Below are 24,341 nucleotides of genomic sequence, written 5' to 3' on the forward strand. Positions count from 1 at the left end.
GGATTCTTCTTTTTATTTTCTTAATTTGGAGGCGGGCAAAACATGTGATAATCAATAGAATTGTCATTATTCACGTATGTGGTCATTGTTTACTTAATCTCATATTCAACAACTCCCCATACCTTTGTACAGGAACAACCGTTGTTAATCCATGATGAATCCACCCTTTGCCAGTAGCGTATACGCGAACTCAAGTCAATGGAAGCGCCCAGATACGCTATGCGAATGTAAAATCTGCCATGCCTGAAACTTGTGTGAGCGCTACATGTTGTTTTCATTATTTTGGAGGAAGCGGCTAAACATTTCCCTTTTATTCTATAGTTTTTCTGCTGCTATCATCACAAAAACCAGTTGTAAATGATGAATGGCAATGACTAAACTGGACAGTCCTCGCTCGTGAAATTAGATCTTTAACTTGGTTTTCGTTGTTGATAGGGATTAAATTAAAGGGTTCACAAAAAAATAACTCCCCCCTAAAATTACAAAACATTTTTTTGCATAACTTGACATGCATTTCGTGGATTTGAAAAATTTAAAAACCTGTGAATAAAGGAATTGTTTTTCTACCCTCCCAACGTACTTGGGAAATCTTTTTGTTTTGGCCAAAAATATTCACGTTTTCTAAAAATGATGCTTTTAGACAAAGTTGCACTTTTCAACATCCTCATAAAATGTCAAAATTAGCTTCAACAAATCATTATTTTGCACCACATGATGGTTGCATGGGTGACTAAGAGTTCAGAGACAAAAAGATGAAGGAAAAAAAAACAATTAAATCAATCGTAACATTGATACCGAGAAAGTTTTGTACATTACATGTATGGGATGTTGAAAAGCGCAACTTTTTTTAAAGCATCATTTTTGAAAAATGTGATTATTTTTGACCAAAACAAAAAGGGATAACTTTGGTAGGGTAGCAAAAGATGCCTCTATTCACAGGTTTTAAATTTTTCAAATCAACAAAATGAATGTTAACTTATGCAAAGAAATGTTTTGTAATTGCTATATTGATTTTACCATTTTTGAAACACCGGCTCAATTAAATCTTCTAGAAAAACCCTGTACATGTCAATTAGTCATTGTTTCATACTGCAAGATGATTGCATGGGTGACTGGGTAATCGTATACATAAAAATTTAAGAAAACAAAAACACCATTAAATAAATCAAAACATTGATATCGGGAATGTTTTTGTACATTAAATGTATAGGATGTAAAAAAGTGGAAAGAACTTTGGGAGAGAAGGAAAATGATTCCTTTATTCACAGGTGTTTAGATTTTTCAAATCAACGAAATGTATGTCAAGTTATGCAAAGAAATGTCTTGTAATTTTAGGGGGGAGTTATTTCTTGTGAACCCTTTATTACTAGTGAATAATGTTGTTTATGTCCGGTGCGTCTGCGTGGTTTACTTCACTCGGGCAGCTAAAACTGTCCTCGCGAAGTAAACCACGCAGACGACGCGGACGCATCGTTGTTAATCGGTGATGACGAACGGTAAAACATGATTTCCTAATTGAAACATTATTGAAATATTTTCTGCGTTCAACAAGGTTACAAGATGTGAAAACCAAGGGTTACATCTGTTGGTAACAACTGCCAATCAGGAAATGTATAATCTAACTTAACTACTGAAAGGACAACTTGTAGTTGTAGGCCATAGGACCTTGTTAGTCAGAAAAGATATTGAAATCTTCATGTTTCAATTTGACATCAAGTGAATAATGACCACTGATGTAAATAATGACAATTGTTATTGATTATCAAATATATTGTTTAGATTTCCAAACGGCCCAGCTTGCCTGTATACTACTTGTTCTCCCTCGCCCATGTCCTCCCACCAAATGGAAATCTTACTTTAGTGGGGGCACTGCACAGTTTTATTAAGGTCTGACCAAGTTGTGTGGGGCAGCATAATCCCTCGTTTCTCCTCTGTAGGCAGGACACTAGTGGACTACAAAAGCAACGAATTATGTTCTCAATTCTCCTAACTTTTTAGCTTCCATCGACCAAGGAAAATGTATTTGATTTAATAGCTTTTCCATCTACAACACCATGAAAACCTGTAATGTACATCATCTGAAAATCAGCTATGTTAGCACCAAAGTGAAGTACCCGAGGTCACCCAGCGCTATCATCTGATCCGATCGCTGATTGGCTGAGATGGTAAATTGGAGATGAAAAATCCCGGATTTCGAAGACTCAGTGGCCCAAAAGTAATGAATAGCACTAGACCAATCAAATGTATCCCACACTTGTAAATAAAAAACAAATAAACGAACAACTTCAAATCAGCTTTATTTGCTTCCGTTTATTTTAATATTAGACAAGTGAGATGCCAAAGTGCGCACGAAATATTCTAAAGTTTAAAATATATCAGCTTATAAAATACAGCCTATCCCAGAAGAATGGTGCAGCATAAACGGCTGATTTGTATTACACACTGTGGATTAATTTTGCGCGATATTCTCTATTTTGACAGGCCTGAACTTGGCCCGCGATCATTCTTGGTGCTTTCACTTCAGCTTTGCAATCTAATACGATTAGGTAATATTGAAGCATTGTCCCATCTCCATAAACAACATTATTCATTAGTACCGAGTAACGAATGTTTAGTAAATTTGAAATCTAGTTTTATTCGTTACTTTAGTCAAAAGTTTGACCAATATGACCAATAAATTCCGACCCGTCTAACAACTCTTAGTGCCATCAGTGTATCATAATCATTTGTAAATCCAATCGTGTGTGTTGTCAATGCAATTCATCTCTGTAAATAATTACAAAAACAAATACTTTTGCTAAATGTATATAATAATAAATCATGTCACTACATACTAGTCTTGCTAACAAATTAGTGCTATAGTCGAGCAGCAAGAATAATCTAATGTATGATTAGTGTCCAGATTTTCGTATATTGACTTCAATGAATAGAAAAAGTCATGGTGGCAAAATGGAATGAAAAGTTGAAACACTTGTGACGTTTCAAGGTGTATTCATATACTGCTCTTCTCCTGAGTCAAATGATTTACTGCTCCAATTGGAATGTTGAACTACAGCAGCAACTAAATTGCAATTTATACCACATCTTCTGGCTGAGGAAAATAAAAGATCTACAAGCTCCCGAAACGTCCCAAAAGTTGATCTTATTTTGACTAACATTATGAGAGATGGTTTGGAAGACTTACCTCGCGAAACCTCTTTGATAGGAAAGAAATGACGAAGAAAAGTGGTATCATGACCATTGACGACAAAGCTAGAACCCAACCAATTCCGTATCCCCACCACGGATAAACATAGCCTTGATATGTCAAACGCTCGTGGGTTATCAAACTAAAAATGAACATTGCCTGTATAAATAGACAAAGGTATAATAGGCATAGAAATATTATGAGAAGTAGAAATATTGAAAAACAAAATGATCAAAAACCCATTTTAATTATGAACATGGCAAAAGCTATCGTTGCCTTCCACTTCACACACTTTTACGAACAAAATTCGACTCGAGCTAAAACTTCTGCCAAATGACTCAGTGGAAGTTATCTAATATTTCGCCACCCTCATAACCAAAGTGCCTAAGTCATTATTACATGTTTCTCATTTGCAATTAACTTCATTAACTTGTGGAATACATCAAAAGAGATGAAATTCCACAAGTTATTGAAGAATGCGGCTGGAAATTTTATTAATTATGGGTTTATTACTCAGAAAATCAAAACTGCAAATGAGAAACATGTAATAATGACATAGGCACTTTGGTTATGAGGGTGACGATTTGGTGCATCATTACATTTTATTAAAAGTCATTGCAGTGCCACCAGTGCTCTATGTATTCGGTAAATCCAAAAACCCTTTAACTGTTTTATTTAACCTCACATACGTCACGCATTGTAACTGTTGTCGCTGTACGTATCGGCGTGGCATATGGTGGGTTAAGTCATAAAGCCTTTCGGGATTATAATACGCAAGCCAGCGATGTATTTTCTTATGGGAAAAATTCTACTCCACGCGAGTGCAATAGTCAATTTTACATTGCACTCACTCGCAGACGCAGTCATCATGGCAACGCTGACATACTCGTGCGTATAGCGCGCGCATGACCAACTCGACTCGACAATTATAGATGTGGGATAGTTTATATAGTGTTTTAATCTATTTATACCCGCATGCGAAGCATGGACGGGTATCTTCCCATCCTGTGGTTTCTTCTCCTTTTCCTCCTTCTCCATCAAACACAACATTCTGTCAAGGCTAGCGCTAAAACTACAAGGGCCCCAGGACCCATATGTGGTACACTTATGGGCCCTACCCCGTAGAAGTGCCTTTTGCCCATCTTGGCCCCAGAGGTCAAAGGTCACGGGCCCCAGGGGCCCAAATGTGAAAATACAAAGCACGCCATTTCTCATCAAATGAAGCAGCCTCAGGGCCCTGAGTTGGTACACTGATAGCCCTAGGGGTACTCTATATTTACAAATATACAAGAGCCCCATATGTTATATATTATGGGCCCCAGGGGCCCAAATGTTAAAATATGGTGCAACAGATTGACAAGCCTAGCTCTAAAAGTACAAGATCACTAGGGCTCATATGTGGCATATGTATGGGCCCTAAGTTGTAGATGTGCCTTTTGTCCATTTTGGCCCCAGATGTACAAGGCTGGGGGCCCCAGGGGCCCAAATGTTAAAACAAAGGGCCGGCCGTTTCTCAGCAAATAAAGTAGCTACAGGGTTCAGATTTGGTACACAGATAGGTCTTTAGTATTATATTGTCATATGTATATATAAACCCTATATGTCACATAATATGGGCCCCAGGGCCCTAAATGCTAAAACATGGGGCCGGCTGTTACTCAGTAAATAAAGCAGCTACAATGCCCAGCTTGTGTCTACTGATAGCACTTGAGAATCATACTTCAACATATGTACATGAGCCCCATAAGTCATATATATTGGGCCCCAGGGCCCCAAATGTTAAAACAAAGGGCCGGCCGTTTCTCATCATATAAAGCAGCTTCATGGCTCAGAGTTTGTACACAGATTGCACCTGAGAAATACATTGTTATATGTACATATGAGCCCCATATATCACATAATATTGGCCCCAGGGCCCCAAACGCTAAAACATAGGGCCGGCCGTTACTCAGTAAATAAAGTAGCTACAGTGGCCAGCTTGAGTCTACTGGTAGCACTAGAGAATTATACTTCAACATAATTATATACATGGGCCTCATAAGTCAAATATTATGGGCCCCAGGGCCCCAAATGTTAAAACAAAGGGCAGGCCGTTTCTCATCAAAGAAAGCAGCTTCCGGGCTCAGAATTTGTACACAGATAGCACCTGAGAATTATATTGTTACTAACACCCACACACCCATCCACCCCACACACGTAGGACTAAACAGACAGATCGTATTATAATATCATAATTGGAAATACCAGCGTGAAGCGTTAAGGCTGTTCCAGTTAAATAACATACCCATTGGCTGTTCCATTTAATTTACATACTCCCTCTGAAATAGCCCCAAAAAAGGCTGTTCCGTTTAATTTACATACTCCCTCTGAAATGGCTGTTCCATTTAATTTACATACTCCCTCTGGAATAGTTTCCCCCTAATAATATTGCATAGCCTCACTGTGAGTAAGAGAGACTGACAACAGCAACCTATGGGGAGTAAGAGAGACGACTCCCCTGGGAGGGGACTTTTACAATTTCTTAATTTTAAGTGCTGCGACAGTGCAACCTGCATTCAATTAAAGCTTGTGACTTGGACTTTCACTTTTTACACATTTTCTGCCCAATTGGGCGACTTTTTACAATTTCTTTATTTTAAGTCCTCAGCAAATAAGGACTGTAAGTTTGGGTAGACCGATAACATGCGGGTATAGCCGTATTTGTGTACAAATATATAGCCTTCTAGTTTGTTTTCCCGGTGATTTATAAAATTAAGTGGGAGAAAAGGAATATAATATGTGTTATATGTATTTTTATTTGTTCAATGGAAGGAATATTTTCATTCGGTGAAATACTAAATGTTCCATTCAACTTGGAATGGAACAGTCCATAAATATTCTTACCATGCTACTCATAAACATTCAATATTTGTATGATATTTACCGCTATTGATACCGGCGTAACAACAAACCAGCAGACCTGCAAGTATTTCTCAAGGACTTTCCATAGTTTGGGATAGTTAGTATCAATGGTTAGCATCAGTTTCAAATTGCCAATAAAACGGTTGCCCCCTGTAGTACAATAAGTCAATCATTAATGAAATATGTCAGACAGTTATCTAAGACAGAGATACATAATAAAAAAAAATTGAAAAAATTGAAATCCTGCTATCATACCGTAGAAGTAAGTTATAGCAAATATCTCAAAGAAAGCAATCCACAGTAGCGCTGTTCCACTCGCAGAATAGTAGTCAAAAAGCTGCACCAAATAAATACCTCCCTGTAAACATGAAATAACAACATTTGCACAGTTCAGTTATACGAAGTAATCTACAAGAAATTTTTTGTATATTATAAACATTATCAGTTTCCAGTGATCTCAACTTTTTTTGAGAAAAGTGGGGGGGGATGATGCTGTGGATCACGAAATGCCCTTTTAAGAGCTAATCTTTATAGAGTATTGCGTTAAGTGGCCATGGTGACGGGTCATTTGTGGGACATAAGGCTTTATTCTACTGTGACACCGAACCCTGAAACATATGAAATGGATATTAGATAGGGTCGTCTCACAAGTTGATGGGGTTATTATTTTCGAACACCGAGACTAAAACAAATAGAAAATATAGAAAAGGTTACAAAATAAATCAATATAGAAAAGGTTACAAAATAAATCAATAGAGTACATTAAGGGATCAAATCAAAACTCGACCACCGGATGATCGCCAGTTCCGGGCGGTTTCAGGCGGTTGTAAAAGTTTACGGGAATATTTACAGTAATGAGGTCAGTTGTACACCCTGATTCACATAGTTGGTTGATATCATCCAGTCGCCCGCGTGAGTAATACAATTTTCAAGTGGAGTGATTTCAAGTGATTGCTATACAAATGTAGTACAATAGGAAGAATTGAATTTCCCTCCTGGGAGTTCTTTTCAATATAGTTATCATTCTGGAAACTCATGCATTCTTGAATATTCATATAGCAATGACCACTGGACGGAACCGCCGGTCGAATTTTCATTTGTTCCCTAAAAGACCTCCGATACTTACATGGGTGATCATTGACATCCCAATACAACACGAAACAAAACAATATATTGCAGCAAAGATTTCACGCCGATGTCCCTTCCGGAAAACTCGCGGCCAGGTGTCTGCTATTGCGGTGATGAAACCTTCACATTGACAAAACTGGAGAACGACAGATATAAATTAACTTAATTATTAGCTTCTGAATGTAAAAGAATTTAACCAAATCTAAAACCCTCAAACAAATCCCCAAATCCGACTTTTTAGGTTCCTTATGAAAAGCATAGATTGACGCCGGGGATTGACCTACCTGCAATATACAGATTTTTAGGTCCAACAAGGGTCAACAACAGAAATGTGTCCTAATTTCAACAAAACGTTTTTGACTCCTTGAAAAACTCTGGTATGGTTTTCAACAAAATTTCAGCCTGTGTTGCCCCGCGATTGACTTTCTCGGCAGCTTTCTGGATTTTGGGGACATTTTCACAGTGCTTTGGGACTATCCAATGAGCCTAAAGGGGTTGTTTCGTCCTGAGAGGTACAAATGACGTGGTGTGGTGCTAGCTGCCAGCCTAAATCTATTACGTAATGGTTGAGTGACATACACACGGCTTTTTCTATTATTCGCAGTAGAAGTGATGTAAACAGGATTGACTACCATAGCAATTATATTAAAACAATTTTAAATATATCGCCCTACAAAGAGGTAGCACTCATCACATGTGTATGTCTGCAACCATAGATTGAATACAATACCACTCTTTTCAAAGATACTAATCTTACAGGTGCGAGTGACCAGCACGATATGAGTATTCTATATAATTACGATCCAGGTCTTAATCCCTGTTCTTATGCGGCCCATACACGATCAATAATTATTGATCAATATTGCGGACCCTAAATCCAGGAGTGGATACAAAATCTACCATTGTGCCTGTACAATGGTAGATTTTGAATCCACTCTTGTATCAAGGGTCTTTGATATTGATCAAAAAATTGAACTTGTATGGGCCGCATTACACATCAATGGTTCAATGCATAGGTACCGTGTGAACGTTGCAGTGTGGACCGATATATTCAAAAATTGTATTCATCTATTGCTATGGTAGTTAATCCTGTTACATCATCACTTCTACGGCCAATAGCAACACAAACCTATGACAAATTCCGTTGGTTTGTGAGCTACAAAATAATCCAAGCTATCGATCGGTTATGAATAATTCACACCAACTCTTAATGAAGTCAACACATAAAGGTGTCGTTAGTTAAGTCGAATATTTAGTGTTTAATAGAGTAAAAAAGGACTTGATCCAATTCTATATCACAATTGGTTGTGACGTGCACATAAAAATAAGAGGGAGATCGGGTTGATCAGATGTTACGGTTGTGGTATTGTTGTTTTGTTAATGTTATGGTTGTTGTTGTTGCATAATGTACCTGCGAATCTATTCCAAGAAGTAGAATCGTAATGAAAAATAACACAGCCCAGAGCTGAGGTAGAGGCATCTGTGCTACTGCTTCAGGATATGCAATGAAAGCCAAACCAGGTCCTGCAGAGGTATTATAATAATATGAATGAAGACCATGGCCATAATAAGCCATTTCGCAAATTCATAACAGAGTGCATTGTGGATAATATCCATGAGAGATAAACACCACGACTCGTGCAGTATGTTTCAATGGGAGTGAACTTCCCACTTGAAGGAAAATGCTACCTACTTGTGTTTATCACATTCTTTGGTCCAGATGTCTTCTCAATACTTATATACTAGCAAAGTATTGATTGTGATTGTTTAAAATGGCTAATGGTGTAACAGACACGAAAAATCACGGGGATTCTGTTTGAGTCGCAGTTCATTCACACGGCTGTCAATGGAGGAGATGGTGCTGTTTATCTCTCGCCAAAGTACCGTGTGACGATGAGCATGCGCAGTTGCAATTTTTTGTAATATCACGTCATTTCTGATTTATGATGTTATTTGTGTATTAAATAGCCTCACAATGTTTGTTGCAATATATGGGGGTTTTTTTTACACATTTTGAATAATTTACAACATAATATTAAGTGCCAAATACACATGTAGCTATGGTAGTTGGTAACAAAAATAATTCATACATAGTAAAATGAATGCATATACAATACTAATACTTGTACAGCCACAACCTCCCACACTTGGTCACACAATCGATCGTGAACATAAATGCACACACAACCAACTGACATTCATTCCTAAAAAACGGCACATACACAACAATTTCCTGTGCAGTACTAAATGTAAATATGTTAAATCTTTGTGATTGTCACAACAGCTTGCTTCAGCCCCACATGTTTTCTTTGCGAATTTTTGTTTTTAGAAACGTTAATAATGCTAACAAAATAATACGTCCGAGGTTGCTCAGGCAGCCCAGTACTAAAACATAGCTTTTATTAAAATTGGTATTATTAGGGAAATAAAGATAGTCAGTAAGTAGCTTTTGTCATCTTCTCTGATGTATTTACCAAAACCATGTTCAATTTACCATCATGAGTAGTGTGTACAGGGTTTCAATTGAATTGTGCAATTGTTACGAAATATGCCTCTTTTATGTTGGCTCAATGGTATCAACATTTTCTCCTTTTCATAGTAAATAAATGATGTTTGCATTTCAGTTACCACAAATATTATTGTTATATCCACATGTTTTCTGTCAGGAAAGAGCAGGACAACATAATTTATATATCCTGAACATGTTCATGTTTGATCCTGATGCAGTATTAGCAGTCAGTGGCAATTCACTCTAAGGATCATGTAATTTCAGGTAGATTCATTCATTCATTATCAAAAAATATACAAACACGGTACATATGGAGAAAAAGGCTGGAACTGAAAGTTAGCCTTTCCCTAAAATCAATTGAAATTAGCAAAACAAAGCAACTTCACATAACATAACCAAAAGACAAGACAAGGAAAGGGGGAGTGCTCGCGGAAAAGATTAATTATGTTTAGGGATAAGTTTTATTTTGAATTGATTGCGAAAATGTTTAACAGATTTTGAAGCATTCAGATTTTTATCTAAATACGTGGTCTTCTCGTTTTCGTACTTTCTCTTTCCCCTCTTATTTCATTTTTGCTAAGTTTGCTCGTGGCCCCTAAACCCTCGGGGTCCCTGGACTTCGTCCACCCTGTCCACCCACTTGCTAGCTCTTGCTACGCCCCTGAGTTGTTTTTTTCTAAATGGTATTTCTTGAGTTAAGGCTTTCTGGTTCTCAACCGTCGAAATATATCTTCTTATTACCCACCAATCAAAAAATATATTCTTATTGGGTCACGGTGAATAATGATCAATCTTGAACGTCCAAAAATCTTAGGCGTCCATCCATCCATACTGCGCTTACACACCGGGAAAGTTCTGTGAATAAGATGCTTTGACATGCACTTACCGCCTTTTGCCACTTCTCCTACCCCTACATTTTGCTGTCCAGCCATAAAACCAAGCACTGCAAAGATGACGAAACCAGAATAAAAGCTTGTACCACTATTTACGCAAGCGAAGAGTAACCCGTCTCTGCAGGATGAAATAATGGGAACATGATAAGCAGCTGGATAAGCACAAACTATAATATAATAGAAGAAAACAATTCCGGAAAACACTGCGGCAAATTACCGCTGCGGTTTGTCGCAACGACAAAATGCATGTAAACGTGGAACTACTACATTCTGGCCTTCAGCTCACTTTTACGAGTGCCTACAAAATTTGATGTTTCCATCTACAGAGTGACGTCTTACTCAGAGAACAAAATGACAAATCCCTATGTGTTTTATCACTCTGAATGGCAGACCAAAATACAAACTGAACAGGATATCTCATGTTTTACACAACTAAAATTATTAGCCTGACATATTAGAATCGGACAGGTAGGGACCCAACAGTGTGTAAGCGAGTTAATGTTACTTACTGTTTTTGCGTAAAGTGTAGAGGGCCGAGAGGATTCACTTTGTCATAATAAAAAAATACCTAATGAAATCAAATGATCAAATGAAAACTGAAAGTGACTGAATTACGATTGCGAAGAAAAAGTAAGTCCGAAAAGGAAACATAGCACTTCAAAACAGCAAAACAGTTTATACCACAAACCTGATACAGTTATTCTTATCTTTGTTGTAGCTACTGAGACCCAGTATTGCACCCTGCCCTAATGTGTAAGAAAAGAATATCTGTGTTGCTGCATCTATCCAAACCTGAAGAAAAAAATGGAAATTATCACAACATCAATGGTAATTTGGTTTTAAATCTTAAGAGGAAAATTAAAGGTTTAGCCCTGACTTATGAAATGACCTCTGATGAATTAGAGATGACCTTGGACAAATTTGCCTTTCCATGCAGAATGCATCCATCCAGTTTATTAACATCTGTCGATAACCTTTGGCTTCCAATATTACGTTCACGTGCAGATAAGCTGTCAGGAGTCTCAATTTGAAAGCATTTTTTGATACAACATTGTAAGTTTGGGCTATATAAAAGTAAATTTCTTGTCATACCCAGCTTCAAGCTAATTCATCAAAAAAGGGGGGCAGTTTTATATGAAGAATAGGAGCGGTAATTTCATTTGTGTCCATGCTAAATATGTTTACGCAACATCAACTCACACGTTTTGAAGCAAATTCGTCGATAATAGGTGATCAAAAGCGATAGGAATGTTACAAAAAGTATATATATCGTTGTGCTTATTTCATATAGATGGTCTGGGGACAATTACGGCATAATTTATCATAATGCTTCCGGAATGCAGTGCAGTAAAATACTTCAAACGTTGCGGCAATGCATGATTTACAACCAAAAATCGAGGTTCTTCCGGCGTGTTATTCATCTCCTGCCAGTTTCGTTTCCTCTCACCATCCTCGCAAATGCTTTGCGTGGATAACGAGTAACATCACGCGCGGCTTAAGAGACGGAAACGAGATCTCGCAAGACTACTCTGTGTCTAAACTAGTCTCAATCTGTTGCTGCAGCAACATGTTAAGCACTGACAAGACACGCAAATTATGTGAGGATTATAAGGTGATAACGATTTTAATCGCCATCTTGGTTTAAGTTCGGTCATAATCGGTTAAATAATGATGTGAGCTATATAGAGCAAATAATATCAGGAAGAAGAGGCAGAAGACATAAATTGCAGAAATACAATAGTCCAGCCGAAATTAGGCTGAACTAAAAACGGAAACTTACTTGACCATCCAAGAGTCTGCTAGTGTCGGGACGCATGTAGAATCGAATGCCTTCAAATGCATTTTCCAACGTTACTGCCCGTATCAGAATAACAGTTAGGATTACATATGGAAACGTCGCAGTAAAATACACGACCTGGTCATAGACAAAGGTTTAGAAAAGATGTTGAGCTGGAATTAAGGTACAATTGTACCATTAAATTTGATTTTTTAATTTATTCTTAACTTTATTCTGGCAACACTTACTCATAGAAACAGGAAGTGTGGGTCAATCACACTTTCGTTCTAAATCATACATGTTCCCAAGAAGTAAGTCCCCTGCGACACTTTAGTATAATCCAAAAACCAATCGATCATTTCTATTATTTTAAAGTTTGAAACACAGACTGATTAGTTATGCATTAAGTGAGTAAGTGTTGCTACCTTTTATCATCTTCACTAAGAAATACAGTCATTTATAAAATTTCCGGCTAAAAAAATTGCATTTTCTACCTAGGCTTTTAATGGTTTTTATGCATCAATTTTGTGATTAACAATTGTTTCACTTGAAGTAAATTAATCAAAAAAGAAACATTAATAACTTAAGTTACGGTGTTTCCGATTTAGGTGTCACACATTCAAAGTATGTTTTATGGTTTATCAGTGAATGAGTTAAAATGAATACCGATTACAAAATGTCTTTTAATAATGAATAGGTCCTCTTTCTTGTGAGATGGCTTCCATCCATAGAAATGTTTTTAAGGGTAGACTAGATATTGTTGGACGAAGCAGCCAAAAAATTTGTATTATCTAAATCAATATATTATTGAAAAATAACACTTTGATGTTTTGCAAAAGTTTATTCTACAAATCTTAATGCTTTGGAAACATACTTGATTTATTGTTGTTAATGAGTTATGTACGTTTTACAAAAGTGTTGTTGTTTCAGCCCTCTTTACCATTACCATTCGCAAGATGCTGTGAACTACCAAATCGCAACAGTTTAAAACAGTTGCTAAGGTTTTAACCATTCAAAGAATGGACAAATGAAATAATGGTATTGGGTTTCAGCAAAAATAACCTAAAGAGGAAATGTTGATGCACTGATTTACTTTTGCTTATTGCATGGAATTTCATATTTCTATAAGAAGCTATATTTCTCACTGAATCATAAAACATGAATCATGAACACCTTAAGTTATTTTAACAAAAAGCAGAAACATTTCTTTTTCATTAAATTGTTTTTAGTGATAGAGGTCTCAAATAAAGAGTGATGCATAGAAAGCCTATGTAGAAAAATGTTGTTTTTTTTGGCCGAAAATTTCATAAATGGCTGTTATTTCTCAGTGACGATAATAAAAGGTAGCAACAAAAATACGCTCACTTGATGTGTAACTAATCAGTCTGCGTTCCAAGCTTTAAAACAAGAGAAATGATTTATTGGTTTTTGGGTTATACCAAAATGTGTTAGGGGTGACTTACTTGTGCAACCTGTAGTTTATACAAAACCATTCTGTCAGATTGTTTTATCATGCAATTGATACATTGCCGATGAGCTGTGTACTTTGGAGTGCTGTTAAAACATGGCCAAATTGAATATTGTTCACAAATGAAACCATGAAGGTAAATATATAATAATTATTTTACCTTCCCTGAGCTTTTGACACCTTTACAGATGATTAAGAAGACAATAATCCAGGCTACAATAAGACTTATCATCAGTTGCCAATTTATGCTGCCCATATCGTCTATGCCGGATGACAGGTGAACTTGTAAATTCTTTCTTCTGTATCATATGGTAAAAAGAACAAAACCAGTAATGGTGCCATGAGAAAAATGATGGGACATCCCCGATTTTGCTCCCTTCTCCCCCCCTTCCGTCAGAACAAAAAAAAAGTCAATAAAATGGCACTATTGTGGTGGTTAGAAATTTCCCAATTTACCCCCCCCCCCCCACCTTCTGGTGATGCCACTGAACAGGGCAACTTAGGTCAATTTGTGATGCTTCAAAAAATGCCAGGTTGGAGGAAAGTGTTTTTAAAGGGACATTTTAATACAAATTACTTGATTCATGGTCACATTGTGTAAAATAGCATTATCGACATAGCATTATCGTCATATAATAGCCCAGATGAATGCAAACACAAGTAAATGATTGTCGATAACAAATGGACACTGGTTGTCATGGCAACTTGAAGCTTCAAGTTGATTTGTACAAACATTACTAACATTTTCAGGTATTGTCTGCTGAATTTGACCCATTTGTCATGAAATATAACACATGTCAAATAGGGCCCATTTTAAGCAATCGTTTACAAGAGTGTATGAGGCGAGATGTGTTGAACATTTTGTATTATATCCTTCATTAATATATTCTCCTTCATTGATTGTTGAGGGAATCGGGGTACTATTTAAAGTACTATTCTATTACTGCTATTTCCATCTAAACGCGTATAACCCCATCGCCGCGTCGCAGTTCCTATACCTAGTGGTCGGTACAACTCGACACGTACGCGAGATTTCCGTACCGGTTCCGAGGTATTAATGTGTAGCAAGTCGTGTTGTCAATGGGTAGGGCCGATGAGAAGGAAACCATGGTTAGGGTTAGGGTACCGTTAGAGGAAGTCATGGATAGGGATCTCCTTCTCATCGCCCCTAACCAACGACTTCCTCGAAACACACAAGCAGCGCAGAACTGCAGCTAAAATACGGCGGTTTCATCGGGCATAATCTGAGTTATATCAAGATTAGACTAGTATCTTCATATTGACAGTGAAATAACAGAGAACAGGGTCACTCGTTTCACTGCGGTATTGCATAGGTTGCAATATTTTCACGGTAAGCTTAAGCCACTCAACTGTGTGCCTGCATGTGCGTTCAATCAAAACAAAGCAAGACCAGCCTAGCCTTGACTAATTTAACCAATCAATGAACAAAGAATATAATAAAGGATATAAAACAAATATTTACTGCTCTATATTAACATTATTCGGGATCTGGCATCTGGTGGAATCTATATTGGTTCCCTTGGTGAACTGGAGACCATGGGCCTGCTATTTTAGGCCAGCGGTCTGTCGGTCTCCAGTTCACCTAGGGGAGCAATAGATTCCACCAGATCCCTCATGAGCAGTAAATATTTGCATACTAGGTGGATAACTTAAGGACTATGTATTATTTTCGGTTACTATGGCAACATATTTGATGTCAAATATGCTGACAATTTGGAAAACATAAATGTGTGGCCTTCAGCATTTAATATGATTTGATAAAAATATGCATGTTGCCATAGCTGCTACAAATACATCAAAACCGCGGTGCGTTAAGGCGTGTCAGAACAGTGACTGGTCTAGAGGTGTTTGTGCCTCAGTAAGTTCAGTATGTGATTATACTGACATAAAAACAATCAATTATCCAAAATGGCGTAGTTGTGATTCTGAAACAATACATTTAGTGTTTTCGGGGTTTTTAAATGTTGAATTCATGAACTAAAACCGTTCAAGTCACATGACGTTTTCTACGTTGGTTCCAATTAACTAAACATCGCCATAATCAAGACGAATTAAAAAACGATTATTATTATTCTATTTCAGTTTTGCCTTAAGTGCCCATAGAGTGAATAAAAGGCACGTTGCTTATTTGCCTCAAGGCCTTCGTTTCACAATTATTTACATTACAAATGCTCATCGCTGTAGAAAAACGATTAAAAAGATAGATGAACAATTATAAGCAACATCAAATGTATCTCAAGAGGTTACCAAGCCAAGAAAAGATGACAGAGTGAGTGAGTGAGACAGACAGCGAATCTACATTTCTCGAATCTTCTTTGAACATAATTAGATAATGGTTCTATCATTAGGGCTTTGATATCTGTACTTTAAATTCATAGCATTGGGTTAGAGCTTTTACTTCCCTATTATTTCCCTGTTATTGACAATGTGTATCTTTAAAGCTTGTGGCAATACGTGGATATATTATTTTGAAACTGGTTAAAATAATATCCTAAAATTTTCATTTGCAATATTTCAACATAAAACCAGTTGTCATGGAAACAAGACTGAAAGCGTGAAATTTCCGCTCTGTGGCATAGTGTGCAATAACCAATGATAACATAGGCTACCAGAATATTGTCTATTAAAATGGCTATTAACATTAGAGTCGAATGACTGTTAATAGCAGTTAATGTTTTGATGTATCCGCATCATCTAGATGACAATATATATTTGTATATTTTGTATCACATTATTAGCAAGCTGAAAACAAATTGAAAAATCTATAAAATCCCATTACCATTCCCATTTATCGATAATAATTTTATTTACTTATTTCAATGCTGAAATTATTAATTCTTACTCCCAAAATTCTTCTACAGCTGGGGTAAAATCACTCAAATTTGTGAGCGTTCCATTCAAACACACTTGCTTGAGTTCCTTTCCTGTTTGGTTTACACCGCATGTGTCTATAGATGTCGAGTTGGGGTTCCCGTAAATCCATTCTGGCTTAAGACATTTGTATGTATTGAATTCATTGTTGCAGTGAGACCATGGTAAAGGTTTGGCAAAGGAAAGTCCAATGTAGTAGATATCCCATGCAAGGATGACATTGTAGTAGCAATTTATCCAACCCAAAACTACGATACTAGCAATACCTATTCCTGGTACATAGAAAACATAACAGTTAGTAAAATCGCCCTTTTGCCAAGGGAAGTATGCATGATCTCATATCTAACATAGTAGTACAAACATTCCCAGATTGAAGTCTCAATGACTTCTGGGACGTCATAATTGACAAAAACCGAGAAAAGTGCTGATTTCCAGTCAAAATTGGGCAGAAATTGGATTTCAGACTTAACTTCTAGCAACTTCGAATTTTTGGAGTTTTTAAACTGGATATGGGCATTGAACCACTATTATAATACACAACGTTTTATACATATAAAAATAGCTTTCAAAAATGGGCGAAAACATATGTACCTGGGCTTCAACAAGTCCCTCTACCCTCATCAAATTCGCTAAAATGACAACTGTTCCGTACCGTACCAGAAGTGGGTAAGTGCAATAACTGCCATATGTATAGCTGCCATACGGATGAGTATAATATACTGTGTGTAAATTGCTAAATGTTCACAGGGCAGCTATTGCATCCACCCACTTCTGGCATGTCTGGCACTGAGCAGTCTGGTCGCACGTACAATTGCACATGGGGCCGTTTGTTGGTTTGTTTGGACGTTTTACGGCGACATCAATGACATGGTTGCTCTGATGTATTTAATAGGTTATAACTAATGTCTCCAAATGGTTTAAGGGGGTACTACACCCCTCGATAAATTCGTGTCTATTTTTGCATTTTTCTCAAAAACTAATAACACACTGGTAACAAAAGTTACGTATAATATAGGGGCAAAGAATCCAATTACTACACTGGAATTTCAGTGACCCAAGACAAGCGGTTCGTTATTTATGATAAGAAATAAGGTACCGCTAGGATGTACCTCATTTCCTGTCATATACTGAACCGCTTGTCTTGAGTCACTGAAATTTCAGCGTAGTAATTGGATCCCTTGCCCCAATAATAAACATAACTTTTGTTACCAGTGTGTTATTATTATTTGAGAAAAATGCAAAAATAGCCACAAATTTACCACAGGGGTGTAGTACCCCCTTAAAAGTAATACTGCTTTGATTATTAACATCATTGATCTTTCATTACCAGTAGTAATGTAAAAATTGCAATAATTATAAAAGTACAAGTTTGCTGACATTGGCAAGAAATTCTAATACAAAGGAACGCCGCCTTGAGATATCTCCATTAATAACAATGGAATTATGATAAGTTAGACGCCAGACTAGCGATCACAATTAAACTACTGCATAAAAGTCATCATTTATACGGTAATATTAACTATATTCATTGTTAATAATTTAATACCGATACCAGGGTCTCCACGCTTATTTTCCAGAAACAATGTTATTGCTCATCCGTTCCAAAAGCTTACCTTGCCATCCATGTAAGAGATTCCAGCACGTTATTCCTCCTTGAGACGTGAACTGACCCAGTCCTATTTCCAGTAATAACACCGGAATTCCACCAACAGCAAGACATATCAAATATGGGATGAGAAATGCTCCTGTGTAGAAATTTAAATAAATTTCATTTGATAGGACGTAAAATAACAATTCATTAGTATACACGTGTTACTATTTAAGGCAAAAAGAATAGTTTGTCATGATATTTTTAAGGTATTGCGTTTTTACCCCAAATAAAAAATACCAGTGCTGCACTTGGAAACAATAATTTATGTGTGTACATACCGTCACTGTGCTTTATTTTTCTTAGCTAATAAAATTTTCTGAAAGAATTTGGTTTTACACCGGAAGTGACCCATTAATGACCTTTGACCACAAATCTGTATATGATTTATAAATACTGGCTAATTGCAATGCATGTGTGCATGTGGAGTCATAATTTTACATTTAGAATTGAAATAAAGTTTTCGACCCCTATGGCCCCTGCGTGGCCTTTTATCCATGTGACATGTATGGACATGGTCAGTGATGGTTGTGACCAAGTTAGGTCAAAATCGGTGTAAGCATGTGAGTGTTAGAGCAATTGTAAAGGTCGACAGAAGAAGAAAGAAAAGAAGAAGAAGAAGATTCTGTCGATTAAAGACACAACCGTGACTAATATCACGGCTGTGTAAATAAATAAAAAAACGACTTTGTGCTTTCGTGCCAAACCAACATTCTGTTGTTTACATTAGCCTACCATCAGACATAAATTATTACAGGAGCATATCCGGATATCAGCGATAATTACACGGTAAGCTTAAAAAGCCATTGAAAACGTCAAAATGCAGTCACAATATTTATATATTAGCATTCACCCAAACGAATAGTAACGTAGGTATGCCGAAAAGAGCTGTGTCAAGAGTAACAAGTTCTTAAAAAATTTTAATTTGGGGAAAATGCCCCAAAATTTCAAACAAACACGAGCCATCCAAAATAAATATGATCCTGTGTCACAACCTGGTAACATAGTAAAAAAATTGAAATGTCGAAGTAATGTCAAATTTGAAATCCTTGTGGTCGACTTAACCAAAAAAGTCTTGTTGTACACGATTTTAGGTCCACTGGTTCAAGACTAAATTTTTCAAGATGGTGCTGGCCACCATCTTGTATTTCTGGGTGAAAATGATGCCGTAATGTCAAACTAATGTCAGAATCGGAATCCTTATACTCGACATATCCGAAAAAGTGTCTTTGTGCATGATTATAGGTGCTCTGGTTCAAAACTTAAATTTTCAAAATGGTGGCGGTGGCCATTTTGGATTTTGGCCTCTAGCGAAAAATGCCGGGATTTTCGCGAGGGATATGGGGGTTATTTTTTTTCTCTAAATGGTCCATAGAAGTCGAGTCAATCGTCAAACCTTACTAGCCAGAGAGTGGTCACCAAGTTGAAGTTTTTGACTTAACTATTTAGCTCAAATTTAAGACCTCATTCGTTGAAATCGTTAAAGACACGACATCCAAAAACCCAAGGAAGATTCAAATTTAAAAGTTGCAGTTTGCTCCATTGCAAGCCCTATTGATTTGTACACAAGAGAACTGACGCCATGCTTCCATTGATTAACACGTTGAAACTAGCGTCGTGCCTTCATTGATTAGAACATAAAATGCAACTTTTGATTTCGTTTCTTCCTGAGGTGTTAGATCACTATTTCTTTCATTCTCAACCAGTTTCAACAAATAAGGTCTTAAATCATAGCTAAAAAGTACAGGTAGTGGCTGCTTGTTTTAATTTTAACATATTTGTATTTGTTTAGGAAATACAGGGGTAAACAAAACTGGTACCATAATTCTTTGGCTTCTACAGTCTATGGGCTTACTGTATAAGGAACAAGTAACAAGTAGGATATATATTATTGTGAAATCAAGTCCAGTTCAGGTTTAATAGCAATGCATGAAATTAAATACACGTTTTACTCCGTGTTTTTTGCTTATTAGCTACTATTATAAGATATAGATAATGCTTTTAGATTTTGGTTCCTTTTTGAGTTCAAATCATGTAGGTATCCATCAATTTCAATTGTCATGTGTGACTGACAATAAAAGGGTTTTTTGTATTTTTTGCATTAGTTAGCCTAGGAGCTCCGGCCAAGGTTATTATTTAATATTCCCCTGTTTTTAATTTAAAGTGTATCTCGTAATTGTGCAACCCTGTGTAATTTAAAAAGATAATTACTTGTGCAATATCATCGTTGAATAAAACTGCTAGTTTGATCAATTGTTAAAGCAAATAATAAAGTCTCATTCTTTATTAATAATTTATAACCCCATTTAATTTCTCTTCTCACTCGTTTTTCCTCCTTTCGTTTTCCGTCTTCTCTTTTCTCCGTCGTTTTTCTCCTCTTCTCTCTATCATGATTACCAACTGTATTATTGCACTCCTGTATTACATGTCTTAGTGTAGTCAGTTTTATGGCCAATTGCTTTTAACGAATGATTTCAACGAAAATGGTCTCAAATTGCTTGTAATGTAAAAATAAGTCAAATAAGGAATAGTTGTAATCATGTAGTATATTTCGTTACCTAGGAAACATCACAAAATAGATTGTGGTCAATAGGCTGTAATGAGGATTGACCTTATGAGATCACTTGCGTTTTAATTTTTTGGCTCCTGTGTGGCCAAAAAAATATGAACACCACAAGATTTGACCTTTTGCTTCTAATTTTCAAATTCCTTGAATGAGAGGAATAATTTGTGTGCTTTTAAACCAAATTTGAATAATTTTGAAATTTGTCCTCTGTGTCGACACTTTGACCTCGAATATGGCCGGGAAATATTTTTTGCTAGCCTCTTGAATGTGTTATAGGACCATAAAAGGAAGTTTAAAAAGGGTTGGTTTGGTAGAGTCCTGAAAGAATGCACATTAAATCCCGGTATATTCTGAAATTACAACTATTGGCATGTCCTTTTTGCGTAATGCGAATTCAGGTTTTCCCATCATCAGTAATTGGTGTCATCAAAGTAGAGAATATGCCGTGTTCAAACAAAGTAGAGAAAATTCAGCTCTTTCAATACCATTTGGTCACATCCCTAATAAGCCATAATGTACGATTTCCGTAATATTAAAATCTAGTTATTCTTACCCAAAATGCTGAAATAATATTAGTAATAACTGTCGGTAAAGGTTTCTGTCCAGTCTAAGCTAAAATAACAAGGTAAAGTGAAAAATATGGCTATTTTGGCCTTTTAGCATGGAGTTCTATGGGGAACGTAAAGTCATAATTATGACTTTATGTCATAATTATGACTTTATGTCAAAATTGCTCTGTTTAACGTTTACTTACAAACACAACAAATTTGGCTGATTCCATTTAGGCGTAAGTTGAGACATGTGTAAACATTACATCCAAAAAATCACGTTTGAAAAAAAAAAAACAATTTCATAGTGATCGTACATTAAAGTTTTGTGTTGTGTTTCTAATCATAAAAAAATCAAGGCTAACTAATATAAAAACCACAGTACTCCGAATAAAAGAGGACGCCAAAAAGTGTAATGCGAGTTACCGTGAAATCGTCCACATGCCTCTCGAGAAAGCACTCTTGTTTTTGGTTGAAGAAAAGTACATTTCAATAAGATGCAGCAAAAGAATGATAATACTAGCACTTACCTCCACCGTTTTTATAGCACAGGTACGGAAATCGCCATACATTTCCCAAACCAACTGAAAGTCCTATCAGCGAAAAAATGAAATCCAAGCGACCAACCCAATGGCCTCTTTCATTCAACCCGTCATCAATATCCAAAGACATAGTTGACGATATTCAGTGGATAGGTTTTTTAGGCAGAAAAATTATCCTACGGCCTTTCCTGAATACATAATATACATGATAAAGGCTATACTCATTCTTGCTCGGTTGTATTGAGGCGAGCCTCAGAAGGAATTTCCATTGCCAAGACCAAGTGCTTGTAATGATAGAATAAACCATTTTGCGTCTAGGGTTTATTACTGTGGCACGCATGTTGAATGTTCACTCAAAGTACGAGCGTAGGACATTTTATACATTGTTTTGTATTGTATCTTTAATAGTAATGATGATAAGTACGTAAAAGTATACATTTTCCGAAAGGAAATGATACAAGAAATCCAACTAGCACGGCAGATTTCTGCAACATGAGCAGTTTTTGAGAAAAGCGCCAGATTTGATTTTCCATGCCAATTTATTTTTCGCCCACCATTACAACTTACCTTAAATATCCAAATCGACGCCGGAAATTGCATATTTGTGTTCTGAAGACAAAACTCTCAAAATTCTTAAATTTTAGATTTTTCTTTGTTTTAAAACTATACCTTATAATGCAAAATGTTTGTAAAGGAAAGGAAAATTTTGATCCTGTTGACCCATTGGCTGGTGAATATAAAGGACCGACAGTACTGTTACGAAATACAAGAGAACATTTATAATATGACAAGACTGGCGTAGACAAAAAGGTATGTTATGTGTCCCTCCTTGCTAGCCATGAAGATTTAGCAATGTACTTTGTGTATAAATACAACATTAATGTTTCCTATTCTTCAATTGAATCAAGCTATTGTGCCATTACCCAGCAAACACAAAAACGTTTTAAAAATGTTTTAGATAAGTTATATTTTGGCTTTTGGTTTAGGTAAAAACGTTTTAATAACATTAAAATGTCGGGTTATATAAAGGTCATGATAACGTTTTAAAACGTTTTGTATGAAAACACACTACAACAATATTTTTAAATGTTTTCAAAAAATGTTATTGTAAACTATGTTTACAAATATTTTTGCCAAATATTGTGTCAATACTTAAATAACATTATGTTAAAATGTTTGAACCCAGCAAACACAGAAATGTTTTTAAAATGTTTTTTCAAAACCTTTCAATAACATTTAAATGTCGGGTTATACAAAGGTCATGAAAACGTTTTTAAAACGTTACTGAAAATATTTTGGGCAAACATTTTTCGCAAAATATTTTTTCAACCCCAATATAACATTCTGTTTAGAATGTTTTGTATCACGTTTTCAAGAATGTTTTAGGAATGTTATTAAAACGTTTTTATACCCTTTATATAACCCGACATTTAAACGTTTTCTGTAAAACATTTTTGTTTGCTGAGCAGTAGATTATCACAAAATGTTTTTTAAGGTTATGAAAACATTTTATACTCTTAAGGGCTGGGGTATGAACGTTTGGACAGTATTTATTTTGGGACATTAGAGCACATCAGACATATCGAATTGCATTCTGAATACGAAGAATGTCATTCTGATATCAAATAATTTTGATTTTTGAAATTCGCAATTTAATACACATTTTATGGCAAATCATTAAAAATTGATATTTTTGATATTTAACAGTACTTGAAGTAAAATTTATAAATCTGATGATTTATACTTAAAGTGTATGTAGGTGGGATGAAAAGCCGACGATCGATTGAAAATTTTGACCTTTCGTAATGAAGATATGGATTTTTTTTCCCAAAACACCCAAAAAAATTAGGTCTTTTTGGGTAAAAAAATCCATATCTTCAATATGAAAGGTCAGAATTTTCAATTGACCGTCGGCTTTTCCTCCCTGCTACATACACTTTAAGAATATATCATTAGATTTATATAATTTACTTCGAGGACTGTTATATATCAAAAATTTGAAAAATATCAAATTTTTATAATTTGTCATAAAATTTGTATTATATTGTGATTTTCAAAAATGAAAATTATTTGATATCAGAAAGATATGCTTCGTATTCAGAATGCAATTCGATAGGTCTGAGGTGCTCTCATGTCCCACAAAAAATACTGTCGAAACGCAATAAACGCTCATTTTAGATCCCTTAATATACCCATTATATAACCCGACATTTAAACGTTTTCTGACAACCTTTTATAACCTTTTGCGAATGATGTCGAAAACGTTTTGTGTTTGCTGGGTA

General features: G+C 36.0%; 1 protein-coding gene across 1 annotated transcript; it reads right to left on the minus strand.

Moving 5' to 3' along the window:
• Window positions 1–2,302: 2,302 nt before the first annotated feature.
• Window positions 2,303–22,252, minus strand: LOC140148573 (sodium- and chloride-dependent taurine transporter-like). The gene is made up of 13 exons (XM_072170573.1): window positions 22,048–22,252; window positions 18,369–18,500; window positions 16,727–17,027; window positions 14,024–14,162; window positions 12,399–12,533; window positions 11,307–11,410; window positions 10,612–10,736; window positions 8,628–8,740; window positions 7,215–7,352; window positions 6,344–6,446; window positions 6,111–6,238; window positions 3,185–3,346; window positions 2,303–2,766 (listed from the first exon to the last, which is right to left on the minus strand). Exons 1-13 carry the CDS (start codon window positions 22,187–22,189, stop codon window positions 2,761–2,763), a joined length of 1,728 nt encoding a protein of 575 aa, XP_072026674.1. The 5' UTR covers window positions 22,190–22,252; the 3' UTR covers window positions 2,303–2,760.
• Between the last annotated feature and the right edge of the window lie 2,089 nt (window positions 22,253–24,341).

Source organism: Amphiura filiformis, chromosome 3, assembly GCF_039555335.1.
Source record: "Amphiura filiformis chromosome 3, Afil_fr2py, whole genome shotgun sequence".
In the NCBI taxonomy this organism is placed as follows: Eukaryota; Metazoa; Echinodermata; class Ophiuroidea; order Amphilepidida; family Amphiuridae; genus Amphiura; species Amphiura filiformis.

Excerpts from the sequence above, each read along its gene's own strand:
- LOC140148573 (XM_072170573.1), bottom strand. The coding sequence starts at position 22,189 with ATGTCTTTGGATATTGATGACGGGTTGAATGAAAGAGGCCATTGGGTT. Across the intron at positions 10,737-11,306 it reads GATAAGAATAACTGTATCAG|AGACGGGTTACTCTTCGCTT; the intron begins GTTTGTGGTATA and ends TTCATCCTGCAG. Across the intron at positions 6,447-7,214 it reads GGATGTCAATGATCACCCAT|GGAGGTATTTATTTGGTGCA; the intron begins GTAAGTATCGGA and ends TCATGTTTACAG.